The sequence below is a fragment of the Ischnura elegans genome, chromosome 8 (genome assembly GCF_921293095.1).
Source record: "Ischnura elegans chromosome 8, ioIscEleg1.1, whole genome shotgun sequence".
Taxonomy (NCBI): Eukaryota; Metazoa; Arthropoda; class Insecta; order Odonata; family Coenagrionidae; genus Ischnura; species Ischnura elegans.
This window is the reverse complement of record NC_060253.1, coordinates 56,906,472-56,921,954: the sequence shown is the minus strand read 5'-3', so window position 1 is coordinate 56,921,954 and position 15,483 is coordinate 56,906,472. Positions and strand designations below refer to the sequence as shown.

Genomic DNA, 15,483 nt, shown 5'->3' with positions numbered 1-15,483 from the left:
GGCCCTGTGAATCAGATATCATGGGGTCCAGGGTCTGTGGTAGCGCTTATCGTTAGGCATTTGTTTTAGGTTATCAAACGTCCGTTATGAATCACTTCCGGTTTGCTGTCGAAGTCGGAGAACGTCCAAGATGGCAAAGACGTATGACTACTTATTTAAATTATTATTAATTGGTGACTCAGGTGTTGGTAAGACGTGTGTATTATTTCGATTTTCTGAAGATGCATTCAACACAACATTTATTTCTACTATTGGTAAGTCGTTTCACTGAAATTTGAGACATGGTAGTACAGTTTGTTCTTAAGGAGTTCATGGGGCTCTTTAGAAGTGACTTACGACTATGTGTGTTACATACGCATTTGGCGATGATATCACGACATAAGTATTCTGTATAAATAATTGTGTACTTAAGTATGATTTTGCCACTTTAGTGTTTTTAGCAATGCGATAGTATTGCCATAGAGAACCAAAGGTCAAGTAGAGTGCATTCGCTGTTCTGCATGTTAATATTTATTTATCGACCTCTTAAACTTTGCAGGGATAGACTTTAAAATTAGGACGATTGACCTCGATGGGAAGAAAATTAAACTTCAAATATGGTAAGTGTATCAATGCGACTGTCAATATTCTTGTTGTAATGTATATTGCATATCTTGAACGCTATGTAACAATAACTTTTGTCTAATCGAAATTCCTAGTTACCATCCTGTTGTCTTATTACCCCTTAATTTATAATCTTTATCACTTAAAGCAGGTAGGGTAAAAGTCATTGTTATCAAATGAGATGGAAATCAGCAGACTCCTTCCTATTCTGTAAATAAGCTATTTTAATGGATCTCTCTTATTTTGATGATGTTTGGAGTTGGTGGCATCTATAAATATTTACGCCAGGATACGGCTTCTTTCAGTTTTGTTCACCTTAGTGAAAGTGTAGAGCGAATCGAAGGCTGGCTTGAGGTATTTCGTACTTGCCCAGCAATGAGCCTAACGAATCGATTGTTCTGATGGTGTGAGTTTACCTTTCTCCTGTTCAACATGTTGGAAATCAAGGCGTAGTTAGGGCTTCTCTACTTATATCCTCATCGATTTGCACTACATGTTGATTGTTAATAAGCTTCAGAAAGTCGAATCATTTGATGTCTATTAATTTCCCGTTATGCCCTTTTCTGTTTATCTAAGTGCTTCGCGGCCTCTTCAATGTTGAATAGTGAAATTTCCCTTGGTGGTTTTATTGACATCAAAGAGAAGTATAGTTTTTTAAAAATGAAATGTAAACATCTCAATCTCATCTTATTGTTATTAAAAGAATGATGGTTTCAAAGTAATTCTGCTTGTTGCTGTAATGCTAATGATGGTATGTCAAAATTAATTTTACTACCGTCAAAATTGCTAACTTCAGACTGATTTTCCTGTTGTGCGCTTTAAATATTCCTTTACTTCCATGCAAAATCTATAATCCCTTCAATTCTCCTACTTCAATCATAACTGCGATCTTAAATGTATTTGAAATGGCCTGGAATGTATCCAATGAGGTCTTATTTAGGGTGGGTCAGGGTATCTGCAGGAAATAGCCAAATGAGGAGTAGATGTTTAATGAGGTGCAAGTTACAATGAGAGGTTCCCCCTCAGATCCTCAGCATACACCAGCCTCTGAATATACCCAAGAAATGTAGTCTCGTTCAGTATGTCCTCGCAACTGCAACATCACAGTTATTGTCCTTGTTAGGTTGTGAAGGGGATTGGGTTGGTGTGGTGGCTAGAGTGTTGGCTTCCCACCCGGCGGGCTGGGGTTCAAATCCCGGCAGTGGCAGAGAATTTTCAGAGACTGCCGATCCCTGCTTAAGTGTTGTGTGGAGGACATTTCAAGCTCAACACTCCGTCCGTCGGATGGGACGTTAAGCCATGGTCCCCTTGGCGCCTTTCGTTAAGAGCAGGCTAATGCCGATGCCGGGTTTCTCTCCACCCTTCCTTCCATACCCTTCCCTCATGGCGCAAATGACCTCAGCTGTCGGTCGCCTCCTCCAAATACCATACCATACTTAGGTTGTGAATTTCACCCATTATGCTTTTCTTTAGTGTCCTGTGTATTTTTGTAAATTAAATTTGAGGATAAAATATTCATGACTGAGCTTATATTTACTTTTTTCAAGTATGTTTAATGGATCATTTCATGTGTTTAGGGACACGGCTGGTCAAGAGAGATTTAGAACAATCACCACAGCATATTATAGGGGTGCCATGGGCATAATGCTGGTTTATGATGTAACAAATGAAAAGTCATTTGAGAATATCAAGAATTGGATAAGAAACATCGAAGAGAATGCTGCATCTGATGTTGAGAAGATGTTGTTGGGGAACAAATGCGAACTACATGAAAAGAGACAGGTCAGTTTCATTAAGTCATAACTAGTCCATATGAAATCATTTTATGGTATCTATTGGGGTACCTGTTCAAAGTGAGTTTTGATGGTATATATATATATATAGCCTTTGTTGTTTTACCCATAACTTTATCTTAGTGCATAATTATCAATTGTAAAAAGTGTCCTCATGTTTTAATTTTGTGTCCTTGTTCAATATCTCAGTTGAAACATGGTGATATTTTATGAAATGACTTTATTTAATTACAGTATTCATTGCCAATGATAAAATATTGAAAAATGTTGTCACTTAAGTGGGAATATTTAAGTATTACTCGGTTAAAGAAGTTTGAAAGTCAATGATATTCCCTCTCATGATCTGAGAAAACGTACCTAAGGAATTCTCATTGGTAATTGTAGATTTGGGTTTATTCTTTCAGCTAGTCCCTTGTTTACTCTCTCTTGTAATTTGTTGAATCCTTGTACTTACCTAATTTGTTATCAAAAGAAATGTATCACAAAAACATTCATATTGTAATTTACATGTGGGAAGGGAAGTTTTTTTTTGTTTTTCTCCCTTCAGAGGTGAAGACAGACTGACAATGTATTTCTCTGAATGTAGTCCCTCTCTGAATATAGTCTCCCCCCTAATTTTGAGACTTCATTTTGAGGAAATAATCTAACAAATGCTTTTGAATATAGTCCCCCCTTTACTTTTACCACGGACATTTTTGGAAAAATAGGGGGGACTATATTCAGACGTATACGGTAGCTTATATGCTACTATAGACTTCTGTGATTCAACGTAGTGGAAGGTAAAACAGCTGAAAATGTCAACTGTTAGCAGAATAGAAGGGAATATCATTCTATTCAATCCTTTACCAAAGCAATGTGTGGGTTTAGACTTGGAAGAGTTTCTTTGCCTTTGCCGCTAGTTTTCAGCCAGAGATACAGAGTAACTTTATAACAGTTACTAAGTTATCGGTAACAATTACATTTTAAATAATATTTATTCATACTTTTTCAGTTTCAAAAATTTAACTACATTTCTTGATGTCTTCTCATTGTTTTCCTTCTAAAACAGTGTTTTCTCAGAATATCACCGGTGGCTTGTGGGGCACCAATTAAGACACATAGATTCATGTTACCTGCCATATTAAAATAGGGGAGAATATTCATAGTTAGGATTAGCATACTGTAATACATATTAACTTTTGGCATCTGTTTACAGGTGTTCAAGGAGAGAGGAGAACAATTAGCAATAGAATATGGAATTAAATTTATGGAAACTTCTGCCAAGGCATCAATCAACGTTGAGGAAGCATTTTTCACTCTTGCTCGTGACATCAAAACTAAAATGGAAAAGAAATTGGTGAGTTACTTTTGGGTGCATTGTAGCATTTAAAGTTAAGAGAGTTATTTAGTTATGTTATGCTAAAAAATGACTGATGGCATGTCAACTGTTTTCTTCTGTTTACATTGTCATTCTTGGACATAAAACTATTCCTTTATGTACCAGACTTAAGTTATTCTGAAGGAGGGTGATAGAATTATATTGACCTAGTCATGATATTGTCTTGTGAGAAAGTGCATTTTAATCCTAAGTATTGCAATAAAGTGGGTGGCACCACTTTTTCCTTGCTTCGGTTATTGTATTCATGTGTTTTATCTTGTATTTGGATAATTTCACATGCACATGATACTTGAAACGAGACAGAAACACGCATTTTGGGGCATGCTGAGCCCAAGTGAAACAAGCTAATATGACCCTTAAACTACTTCATCCATTTACACAACATCATCAGTGTGAACGTACAGTATAAATTCGTAGGTGGTGAAGTAAGAGATAGGAGCACACAACACAGAATAGGCTAAGACAATGGTGCTTGGTGGATGGAAAAAGCCAGAATTCAGAGGCTAAAAATGTGGCCTGCAAGGGTCTCTTTTTGACTATCGTGTGTATGTGTAATTCTTTGCTTTCCTTCTTGTGTCCTTGTCTTATTCTTCTCCTCCTCCCACTGGCAAATGGTGAGCTGCCTCAGTGCCTTCTAATGGCCACTCTGGTGAACCGAGGCGACAGTGTTTTCTGTTCTATAAATCCCACAGAAATCATGGTTAAACTGTGATTAAAGTGTCCTGGTAGTGCAACTGGTAGATCATTCACCCAGGAAGTAAAAGGTTTTAGGCTCAACTCCCTTAATATGTTAGATGGAGCATTAAGCCTTGGTCCCCTTGGCACCTTTCGTTTAGAGCAGGCAAATGCTGACTCAGAGTTTCTCTCTCCCTTCCTTCTCTACCATTCCATCCTGCCACAAATGATCTTAGCTTTCAGTTGCTTCCTCCAATTATCATGCGACTTCACACACTTTGAGAGCCATACAAAACCATGGCATATGAAACATGAAAGGAAGACGAAGAAGCATATTTTTTTGGTCTTATACCTGTAACTAGCCCCTAATTGTCTTGAAAAGGTTTGTTTATTGCTGTAGCTGAATGCACCAAGGTGTCAGTGGAGTGGGTGCTCAGTTATCTTCTCCTGAGGCACACTTTTGGGTTGAGTTTGGTTTTTTGGAAAGATGGTTTATTTTTGACCAGGGCTGTTCTTGGACTCCTGCGAGTCCATTCCATTAAAAATTGTGTGGCATTTGTGTTAACTGATGGGCCATGAAAGGAAATGTGGTTAGTGTTTTTTCTGTAATAAAAGTGGTAGAATCCATTTGTAAACTCCTTGCTCTTCCAAAAAGTGAATGCAGTGGAACCTCAGTTCCTCTGATTTGCTAAATTTTCTCCGATTATACCAAAGTTTTTTTTAGGTTCTTGAATTAAACTCATATTAGTAATGTTCCTCATGTAGGTGTGTACTTCTTAGGTGGTCCCTTCAAAAGTTAACAATTGAAGTTTCATAATAAGAACTTTTATCTTTTCAAAAACTTTATGATTTATCTTTTCAAAAACTTTATGATTTATCTTTTCAAAAACTGGAAGTGGTAAAGTAACCTAGTGGTTAACAATGAGTATTTCATGTCATAAGTAAATGGCACTAATGATTTCATATTTTTCCTTATTCCCTTACCTCTATCTTTCATTTCCTTCTCTCTATGCATCCATGGTCCTGGTGATGGCAGAAGGTAAAAAAAATCTTTCCTCCTTAAAGCTATCTATCTATGTATACAATTTTTTGTTGTGTCGGGGCTTAGTGTGGTTAATTATCCTTTTGTGTTACTAAATGCTTATTTTAGCTTTTGTAATCCATTTGTTCATCCTTAATCTATGCTTAGCCTTTCTATTTCATTGTTCTTTACAGTTTTTTTTTATCTTAAATTACTTTCTTAAATGTAACTGAAAAAATTATTGAGTTTTTATTTATTGCATTTGCAGATGTTTTGTTATTTTCATCTTACAGCTATTAGTTCTTAAATTTTTTCGATTAACTACAGTGGAACCACGTTTGAACATCTATGGGCTATTACGAGCCCCCCGCCATTACGAGAGACAGCCGAAGCCCAGTCAATTGACCCTATGATTAGTATGTAAAAAAATCATTTTTACGAGGTCCTTTTTTTTTTCTTTTTGGTACATATTTGGATTCATTATAGCAAGAGTTTCCATTGTCGGAAAACCTTTACCAAGAGTCCCTAATCTCTGTAGTTGCTGGCGATCGGTTAGAAATGAAGTTAACATAGAGTGCTCAGTCTCAAATTCATGAAGTAAACCGTAAATCTGATATCTTGTATGATGTTAGGCACGATGTGGTGGAAGTTCGTAATATTGTTGAAATGACACATTGCAATATTTCCACTTATAGATTTATTTTACACTACGCGTTTCGTCGTTACAGCGACACTTGAAAATGTCGCTGTAACGACGAAACGCGTAGTGTAAAATAAATCTATAAGTGGAAATATTGCAATGTGTCATTTCAACAATACGTAAATCTGATGCTTATACTTCATTCATTTCTTCAATTCTTTGTTGCATATTTTACCCATGCGTGTTGTATCAGTAGCAGTTTCTTGCAGTTTGCTTTTGTTTTACTTAAGTGACATCGGCATAATATCTTTGTTATATTTTTTGTGAAATAATATCAAGTTAATATCTTTTTTTGTATTACCAATTTTAGTATTATTTCAATGAGGTTGCGGGGATAACACTCAAAATGGAACTTTTTTGAAGCATTGACATTTTTAATCACATCATTTAGAATGCTGAGCAGGCTTTTTAGTGTAGATAATGAAGGCAGTACATTGGATGATAGAAAATGTCTTCCAAGACAGGATCGTTTTACCACTTGCCAATGTTTTTGTCTGCAGAAACAAATGCGATATGTTATTTCACATAACTTCCGCGAAATGTACGGGAACAATGAACATACACCAATGTGAGCATTTGAGTCATTAAATAACTGCGATACAGTTTTATCTGCAATAGTTTAAAATTTCAGCAGATAATACCAAAATAATTGATTGATCACGTAAATGCACAACGTAATAGAAAAATGGCTTCGTCGGTTGTGCATTGGGATAATGTTGACAAAGCAATGCTTTGCATTATTTTTATTTAGTCACTTATTAATTGAATGGCTTGTTTGTTATTAAGTTAAGGGAATTTAGTGATGCAACAAAAACATTGCCTTTTGTCTGGATTTATGCTTACGTTATCAGATAGAACTGTCTCTGTTGCCGCACCAACCCCGTTCCTATATAAGTGTTGACAATGGGTTTATTTGCTCCACCTCCAGTAAAGTGACAATTTGCTATCGCAAGAGTTTATTTGAGAACCGTGGGGTCTCGTTTTTCCAAGGTTGCACTGTATCTAAGAAAGGCTTAAAACATACTTTGCTTAAGTTCAAATGACCATGACGCTTGATTTATCCTTTGGTGAGCTGGCATGATTGTCTGCAGTTTATATATTGCCCTTCATTACTCCTGAAATTTTGCTAACCAAAGAAGCCATCAGAGAAAATTTTACTGTGTTTAAATGGAAAAAAGTGCCATTGTTTTGATATTGTAATGATAAATGTTCAAATTGGTTTTGATCTTAATTAACTATGCATTTCATGTGTGTTCTGTGTTAATTTTTACCGGCTGGTTTCTTTTTCTGCATGCTCTTTTTCTCCTTGTTAGATTTTGTAATCGAGAAGGATTTTAAGCTCACAGAATATACCTAGTAACTCTAACAATTGGAAATATTTTACTAATTGGCTGGTATGATGAACCAACATGCTACTTTTGTTACGTGCAATTTTCCCGTTGGTAACATCATACCTGAATTATTTCCTATTGCATTGACATAATTCGTAGTTTTAAGCATCACTTTGTGGAACTAAAAACTCATCTTCAAGAACTTAAGCTTTTTATTTTCCACATGAAAATTAGGTACTTGAATAAGACTGGTTTCTACGTCATGTTGTCATCCTCCAGGTGCATACTACAGAAAAGTGTTAATTTATTTACAAAAATATTATGGGGAATGTTACTTAATCCTGCTCTTGTATAGATCCTATCCTGCCCCACTGCATTTTTTTTGTAAACAAGTGAACATTTACCTGTATTATGTACATACCTAAGGATGACGCACTGGCATCAAAACCATGGCCGTAGAGTAATAAATTTTATGTGGAAAATGCAAAGTTATTCAAGATGATACAGTTGCCTTGTAGTCTTCCATGGTATTCTTGATTTGTTGATCTCTCCAGCTGTTGGGTTTTCACTGCATTTTTTGCCATAGGGTGGCAATAGTTTTACTGGTATTCCACCAGGCGTCTTCAGGTCAAAGTGCAGATATCGGAATTTTTGCCGCACATGTATATATCACCCTTGTTCCTTCCTGTTGTGTTTTGCTTGACCAGGTTCTCTCGCTGGTGTACCATGAATGGTCGGTTTCTGAAACACTCTTTCAAGCATTAGTAAAATAGTATCCGTCTTCCCTGTTAAAATTTTTTAGTGTTTTTGTGATTTTGATTGACTCCCTTGTTCAGTGGCTGATGACGAACAACTCAGCAGAAAAAAAAACAAAAAGGTGGAAAGATCAACAAAAGATATTATAGTATTCACTTTAACATTAATAAATTTGTATGCACTATGTGGAGTTTTTGCTAATTCTGCATGCTAACATAAATTTGACGTTCTACATGCACTAAATTAAATGTGACTCAACCATACAATAGTGTGTGATAGTTGAGTTAATAGTACTCCATTACTCTAGAAACCCAAGTTGGTTTTTTGACTTCATAAATTTTGGGTCCAGAAAGCTCTCACTCAAACCATCTGAAAGTCCAGTATGATACTTTTTCATGTGAAATGTACGCTTTCATTTCTTGGTGATCACTTGGTTACTTTTTACGTGTGGAGTTTTCATATTTAATGCTGTAAGGTTTTTATCGTGATTGCCTCTTTTTGAACACTTCATTTTTTGCCAGTTTTATTTAATTTGGCATTAATTCAGTAAAATTCTACTTATCCATTTGCTTTTGAACATTTGTGTACTTTTCCAAATATATCTTCCTAGTGCATGCATTTTGCCTACCCTGTGGTTTTATAATGCTCTACTCTGATGATAATTTTACAGGAGGCCAGCAATCCAGGAACGAAAGGAGGCTACCAGTTAAAACCAATGGAGCCTCAGCGTAAACCTACAAGTTGGTTATCAAGATGTTCCCTCCTCTGACAACAGCGAAGGGAGTTTATCGATCAGGGTACCCTCATGACCCCTGTGAGTGCGTTCTTTCATCTAAAGCAGTGCATCTCGGCTGCCATCTGCATTGAAGGGAGCAGCACTGTTGGAGGAGGAGGTGGTGATGAGGCTTGCTGGGAAGGGACCGATGTAGGCACTCTGTTCTGTGCGATTTGGTGGTGGGTTTTGTGTGCAGTAGTCGTTGAGTCGCAGCAGATAGGGTCAGAAATGCTTGCAAGTGCAGGGGTTGAGGGTGAGGAGGCACCATTTCCAAGGAGGGAGCAGGGTTGGGCCTGCGAGTCAGCTGATCATCAAACTGCTGGATGCTCCGAGTTGTTTGCCGGTGGTCAAAGCATATCTCTGATCAAGAATGGCATGGGTTCCGGCTTGTCTCTCATGCCCATCATTAGCACTGCCTCTCAAGAGCTCTGGTCACCAAACTCGAGCAGCACTTGGTTCGAAGAGTCTTTGTCTGCTTTCTCAGTTTCCAGTCGGGATTTGGATTTGGCCTCAATGAAGATGGAAAATCTCTTACTGGATTATTTCAACTGCTCACTCTTTGCAACCAATGGCTTTCTCCCCTTGCTGTGCCATGACCTTATGGCCAGAAACTGCAAGCAGTACTCCTTTGAGGGAATTTACAGCTGTGATTATGTATGTTGTGGGTGACTGAGTGGCAGTTTTTTTTTTCTTTACCAAAAATATTTCTCTTGAAAACTGTGTTCATTAAAAAGTGGCTGACACATAAAAAAAGCATGATCTTAGACACAAACTTGTGAGGTTTCATAAGTATGCTGCATTGGATGTGATCCGTTCCTCCTCAGATGTTGAAAATTCAGAATTTCATTTTGATTAGGAATTGAGTCTAAGGTTTTTTTAAACTCTTCAAAGGAATTACATGTGAGTCAGTAAGTAAACTTTCCAGGAAGCCATGTCCCAACTAAATTTGAAAAGCATAATAATTGTAGCCGGTTATACTGACTACCCTATGTCATTTGAAAGAGTACTCTTTGTAACTGGACATATTGAATTATCTATGATATTATTTCATGAGCTACATCTCTTCACAGTAAGTGCACCTCATTTATAGCAAGGATCAAATTGAACAAGCATCTGATCTCAGGAAGGTGCCACCACAAAAAATGGTACTGTTCTGGGAATTGTAGAAGTGGTTTGTTTTGATGTACATTTTTCACATATCTTGTGGTAAGTAAGTATTGATCATAGTCAACAAAAATCATATCTCAAAGTCATTCAGTGTCAGATTGTCCATGTTAATTCAAATAAACAGTGTATTTTTAAATTCTTGGTGTGAGGCAGAGCTTGGATTGATCGATTTTTAAATATATTCCTGGAGACAATTGCAGTGTGACCAATTTATATTGAAGCCATGTCTATTTTGTGTACATATGGCCCTCACATTTTGCTTGGGCTTTGCTCGTCAATATGGTTGCAAACTCTTTATTTCTGAATTACTCCCATGTTTCCATGTCATTTGGATTATATTTATATCTTTTCCGGCATTGAAAGTACAAGTATGTACTCTACAATTGGTGGTCGGTTGGTTCTCACTCCTCCCACCTTGGAGTTTTTTTCTGGGATTTCAGTATTTTAAGGCTTTTAAGACCTTATATTCTGTATCTTTTGTACATGTTTTAGTTTAATTACTCGAGAAGAGCCTCTTCCTGTTTTTATTTCTGAAATCGAGAGGGTGAAAGAACTCAAATTCATTCACATTTTGAGTTCTTCAAATTCATTTTCAGGTTCAAATGAGGAAAGGGTTCATTAAAACTTATAGAAAGAAAATATTGTCCAAGTAATTCTCAAAGTTACTGTGTATAATGACCTGTACCTACATATAATGAAGCACAAATTTAATCATCAAATTCTCATATGCCACTCTTCTATACATAGGGAAGAAAAAATATCAAAATAACAATATTCAATTAAGTAATGTTTGAAGAATATTATATTGATACATTTGCTATACTCTACAAATATTTTTTTCATGGGAAAATTGGATTAAGTATTCCTATGGATAGTTAGGGGTCGAAGCCTTACGTTTCCAGTGTCTTAATACCATATTTTTTTAGTTTTGCAGAAAATGGAATATTGGGGTTACATGTGTTCTCTCTACAATACCCTCAATTTTTTTCAAATTTTTAGTGAAGATAAAAACAATTTGTTAGAGGCCTTAGTGAGCTATTTTGGTATGATGCTCACGTATCATTGCCATCTCCTAATTTCGTTCAAAGAAAAAGTACATCTGGTGAAGATTTTTTTAAATTTCTTTTTTAAATTCAGTTTGCTGAATTAGAGGCATAATTGTTTGTTGCCTATATCTTAAGGCCAGACCCATTCTGTACACTGGCTGTATAAGATGCAGGGTGAATTCTGTGGATATTCTTTTGATAATGTACTCATCTTTTGAGCCAGAGGATCCAGTAGATATTCTAATGGGCTGTTTCTCTCCCCCCTTTTTTTTGCTTGGAAGTATATGATCACATGGTGATGCTATTTGGTTGTCATTTTTACTTGCAAGAAATGCTTTCAATTGATTCTTTTAGTCTGCAGTGTAAAATTATTGTCAGTTATGATTTCCTGTCTAACCTATCCAGACTAGTCTACTAATAACCCCCACCAGGTCACACAAGACTCATAGATTTGAAATGTACGCTTAAGATGTTTCACATGTTTAAAACGAGTTCTCTTTGCCTGTCATGTTGACATTGATTTTGTATTGCTGATGGAATTGTATTGTGTGCAAAGTTATATTTTTGGAAATGTTTGTTTCTAAGGATTGTTTTCAACCCAAAAATTAAATGTATTCACGTTATTTTACTCACTATCTGTGTGGATGTCATGTTTCAGCAGTTACTGGTAAAGTCTAATTTTGCCTCCATGCCATTATTATTCTTTCAGCCCTTGACTCATTTTTTTGCATGTTTTAATGTTGTCATATAAGGCTATCAACCCTTTAGAAGCTGGGTCGAAGAATTTCATTATGTTTATGAAGTTGTAAGTGAATATCTAGCATACCTTGAGCTTTTTGATTGCATTGTATACGACCGTAAACTTAGAAACCAATGTGCATGGATAAACAATTAGTTAGAAAAGTGATAGATTTTTTCTTTATTAATTTGCTACAGATACTTTGAATTGCCATCTTACGTTTTCACCTGGGTTGCTAAGATATACTGTCTATGTGCTTTCAGAATTTCCTATTTCCTGTTTATCAATTACCCATAGTATTTATTGCTCATTTGTAGTATTATTTCAGTAATTAATGTACCGTGATCACTAGTAGAAGGAAAATTATAGTTCAGGTTGTAGCAGTTGTATAATATTTTTGTATAAATTGTTGGCACTAAAGAATTATTTTATGTGTTATCAGAAATTTCATGACATTATTTAAATTATCTCTTAGCAATGGCTATCCTTGCAAGGTATTTTTGTTGCCACATTTGTTTACTAAGCTCTCTGCTTAATATTTTGCATTGTTCCAAAGTTAAACATTGTAGCTCAATAGTGCATTAGCTTCAGGACTGCTTTTTGTGCAACATAGGCATCTTATCCGATCCATTGTAAAGTGTGCTATGGATGCAATATTTATGCATTTTGTGATACAGTGTTTATATGGACAAACAATCTGATAAGATTTTAATAAGCAGATTTTGATTGTTGGTGATATATTTTGCTGATGTTCTGCTGTCACTGGGGATGCACAATATCCATTGCCAATTTGAAGGCATAGCTTTTGAAGTGACTGACAGATCATAATTGTAAAAATTTATGCATTTTTGTGGAACAAAGTCTTTGGGATGGTACATTTGGCTCTTGCTGAGTCTTCAGATATACAGTGTTCATTTAAAATGATAAATGTTTCATGATCTTAGGGCCTAGTGTTGTAGTATTCATCTCAGAAAACATTTACATTTGGCATAGGGCTTTTGATTGCATCCTACTGAAATAATTTTTGAGTATGCCTGAATATGTGGGAATAAAGAGGGTTATCAGTAGTTTTAGCATTTCAAGAGTTGAGGGTGTTTAGATGTATGCATGAGGTGTGTTTCATGGGTGAAGTAGATGCTGTATGTGAAGTGATTTCTGTTGAATGGATTAGAAGTTAACCTATTGTTTCCTGACAACGATTTGATCCATTTGTGGCTTGTGGCTTTAGAGAGAAAATTTTAGCTGTTATCATTAGTTCCACCTTGTGGTCTTCTTTATTTTTCTGCATTTTATTTATAATATCTTGTCGTACATATTTTTTAATTTAATGAGCTATTTGACATGCTGTAAACATTGACGGTTCCTTTTATCCTGAAAATATATTTTGATGGAGCTTTATCTTAAGTTTAAGCTCTCCATTATAATAATAAACATATGTTCTGTTTTCCATTTAAATGTTTATCATTTGCTGGGGCTGTGAATCTGAGTTGGAATCGAAATTACTTATGATTGCTTTTGGCATTATGTATTTTATTGATATTTTCATTAAATTGTGAATTTGCATGGAATTTCAATCCTCGTTGATGTAATTATTGTTCTTCTGATCCCTGCGCTTCATTTTTCTCGTCCTTTTTGCATGAAAATTTATTGAGATTTCCGTTAAAAGGATGAATTTCCCAAATGAGATTTAGACACGGTTTTGGTTATCATCAAATTCACGGCGGTTGGCGTGTCTGTGATGTGTAATTTATGATTGGCCTGGTGCTAACATGACCATCTATTCACTCCCAATAGTTGTAGTAATCAAGATGTGTTAAATGAAGTAACTGCTATAAATTAGAGATCATTTCATGCAATTTTAATGGAGGAAATCGGATTGATGTTAATTTTACGTCATAAGGGCATCCTAATGTAAAATAAGGTGGATATCATAATTCTGGAAGAGCTCATCGGCTATTATGATATTCAAATCAGTCATCCATGATGGAAGTGCAGGGAGATGTGCATATATTCATATTATTCATTAACTGTTCGATGTACTTTTCCTTGGCCACTGCTGTGTCCAGTTTGTGGAGTAAATTGTGGCCTAAGGGTCTGGCATTGAGGGATTAAGATAGGATGAGGAAAGACCAGAACAGCCCTCAGCAGTGATATTGTACAGAGGTGTTGTGTAGTATGTATGGGAGGGATGAAGAAGAATTTAAGAAATATTGTTACTAAGGATGATCTGAGAGTTTTGTATAATATGGTCATATATTGTGTGTGTGTACATAGTTTATGATATGCATATTAAATTTTGTTCCAGTTTGTAATTAAATTATTCATTACATTTTTATTAACTATCCATGCTAGTACTTCTGTCAGGATTTTTAGTGTGGTATGAAGACTATATTCTTGCGTTCAAGTCTGCAGTAGAATTTGGAGGAATTGATAATGAAATAATAAGAATCAATTTGCAAATTTCTGCATAGTATGTTTGAAGTATAAAATTACTTGTATGGTAAATTCCTATAATAATTTAATTCCATCAGCCAAAGCTTCCATCTGCCAATCAGTACAGCAATCATGGAAAATATTCATAAGCCATTTGACAATGAGGCAGCCTCTAATCGAGTGATTACCTATTTTCTCTTCATAGCAATAATGGAATAAAGTAGCATGCCTAAAGTTTATCAACATAGACTATCGTGAGCATATTATAGGTAGGTATTTATTAGCATTTAAAGAGGGGGGTCATAATTAATGTTTCATTTCTTTCATACAGTGGAGCATTTCAAAGCAGCTATATAATATGAAATTTTCATTTTGCTCTGGATGCATTATTGTGGTATATGAAGTATTTTCAAGTGAAATTATTGTTATGGTTTGGCCTAAATATACTTTGGTTTCCTCCGAAATTATAGGCAGGAGAAACTTCAATAATGCTCTGTTGAATCCAGATAGGTTATATATGGCCTAACCTAAGTTGACGTTGGCAATATGAAATTCACTATGGGAAATTTTTGTGCTTTAATTCATTGAATACTTTGAATGTTTAGGTATGTGCTCGATACAAATTTAGATTAAATTAAATGAAAAACACACACCACAGTTGAAAATTATATTCTATCACTATCAGAGGTATTTGTGATATTTGTTACTAGCATGGTGAAATGAAAAAATAATGAGCATACATGTATTACTATGTCCAAGAAAGAACAATTTTCTGAATTCGCAGGAGGTACTCCGCTACAAACATTTTTAGATCCAAATTAAATTCACAGTCGATCATGCTAGGTTAATTTCAACCTTGGGTGTAGCTTTTTACTCCATTTTTTTCTCTTAAGGAATACGCTTGTCCTAATGTGAAAATGAATTTTCCTGTTTGAAATTCTAATTTCCTTAATGAATTGGGCATTTTTGTCTCGGAAATAAATTTTCATGTGACTTATAACATTTTTTTTTTTTTTGGCCCCGTTGGTATGGATTACAAACATAAGGCAGGTCAAATTATAAATTA

General features: G+C 35.5%; 1 protein-coding gene across 2 annotated transcripts; it reads left to right on the top strand.

Moving 5' to 3' along the window:
• Nucleotides 1-85: 85 nt before the first annotated feature.
• On the top strand, nucleotides 86-13,552 carry LOC124163398 (ras-related protein Rab-8B). 2 transcript variants are annotated; one of them, XM_046540281.1, is made up of 6 exons: nucleotides 86-254; nucleotides 539-599; nucleotides 2,181-2,385; nucleotides 3,592-3,732; nucleotides 5,486-5,488; nucleotides 8,928-13,552. In XM_046540281.1, exons 1-6 carry the CDS (start codon nucleotides 131-133, stop codon nucleotides 9,024-9,026), a joined length of 633 nt encoding a protein of 210 aa, XP_046396237.1. In that variant the 5' UTR covers nucleotides 86-130; the 3' UTR covers nucleotides 9,027-13,552. The 2 variants fall into 2 exon arrangements, with proteins under 2 accessions (XP_046396237.1, XP_046396238.1); XM_046540282.1 differs by lacking the exon at nucleotides 5,486-5,488.
• The last annotated feature ends 1,931 nt before the right edge of the window (nucleotides 13,553-15,483 follow it).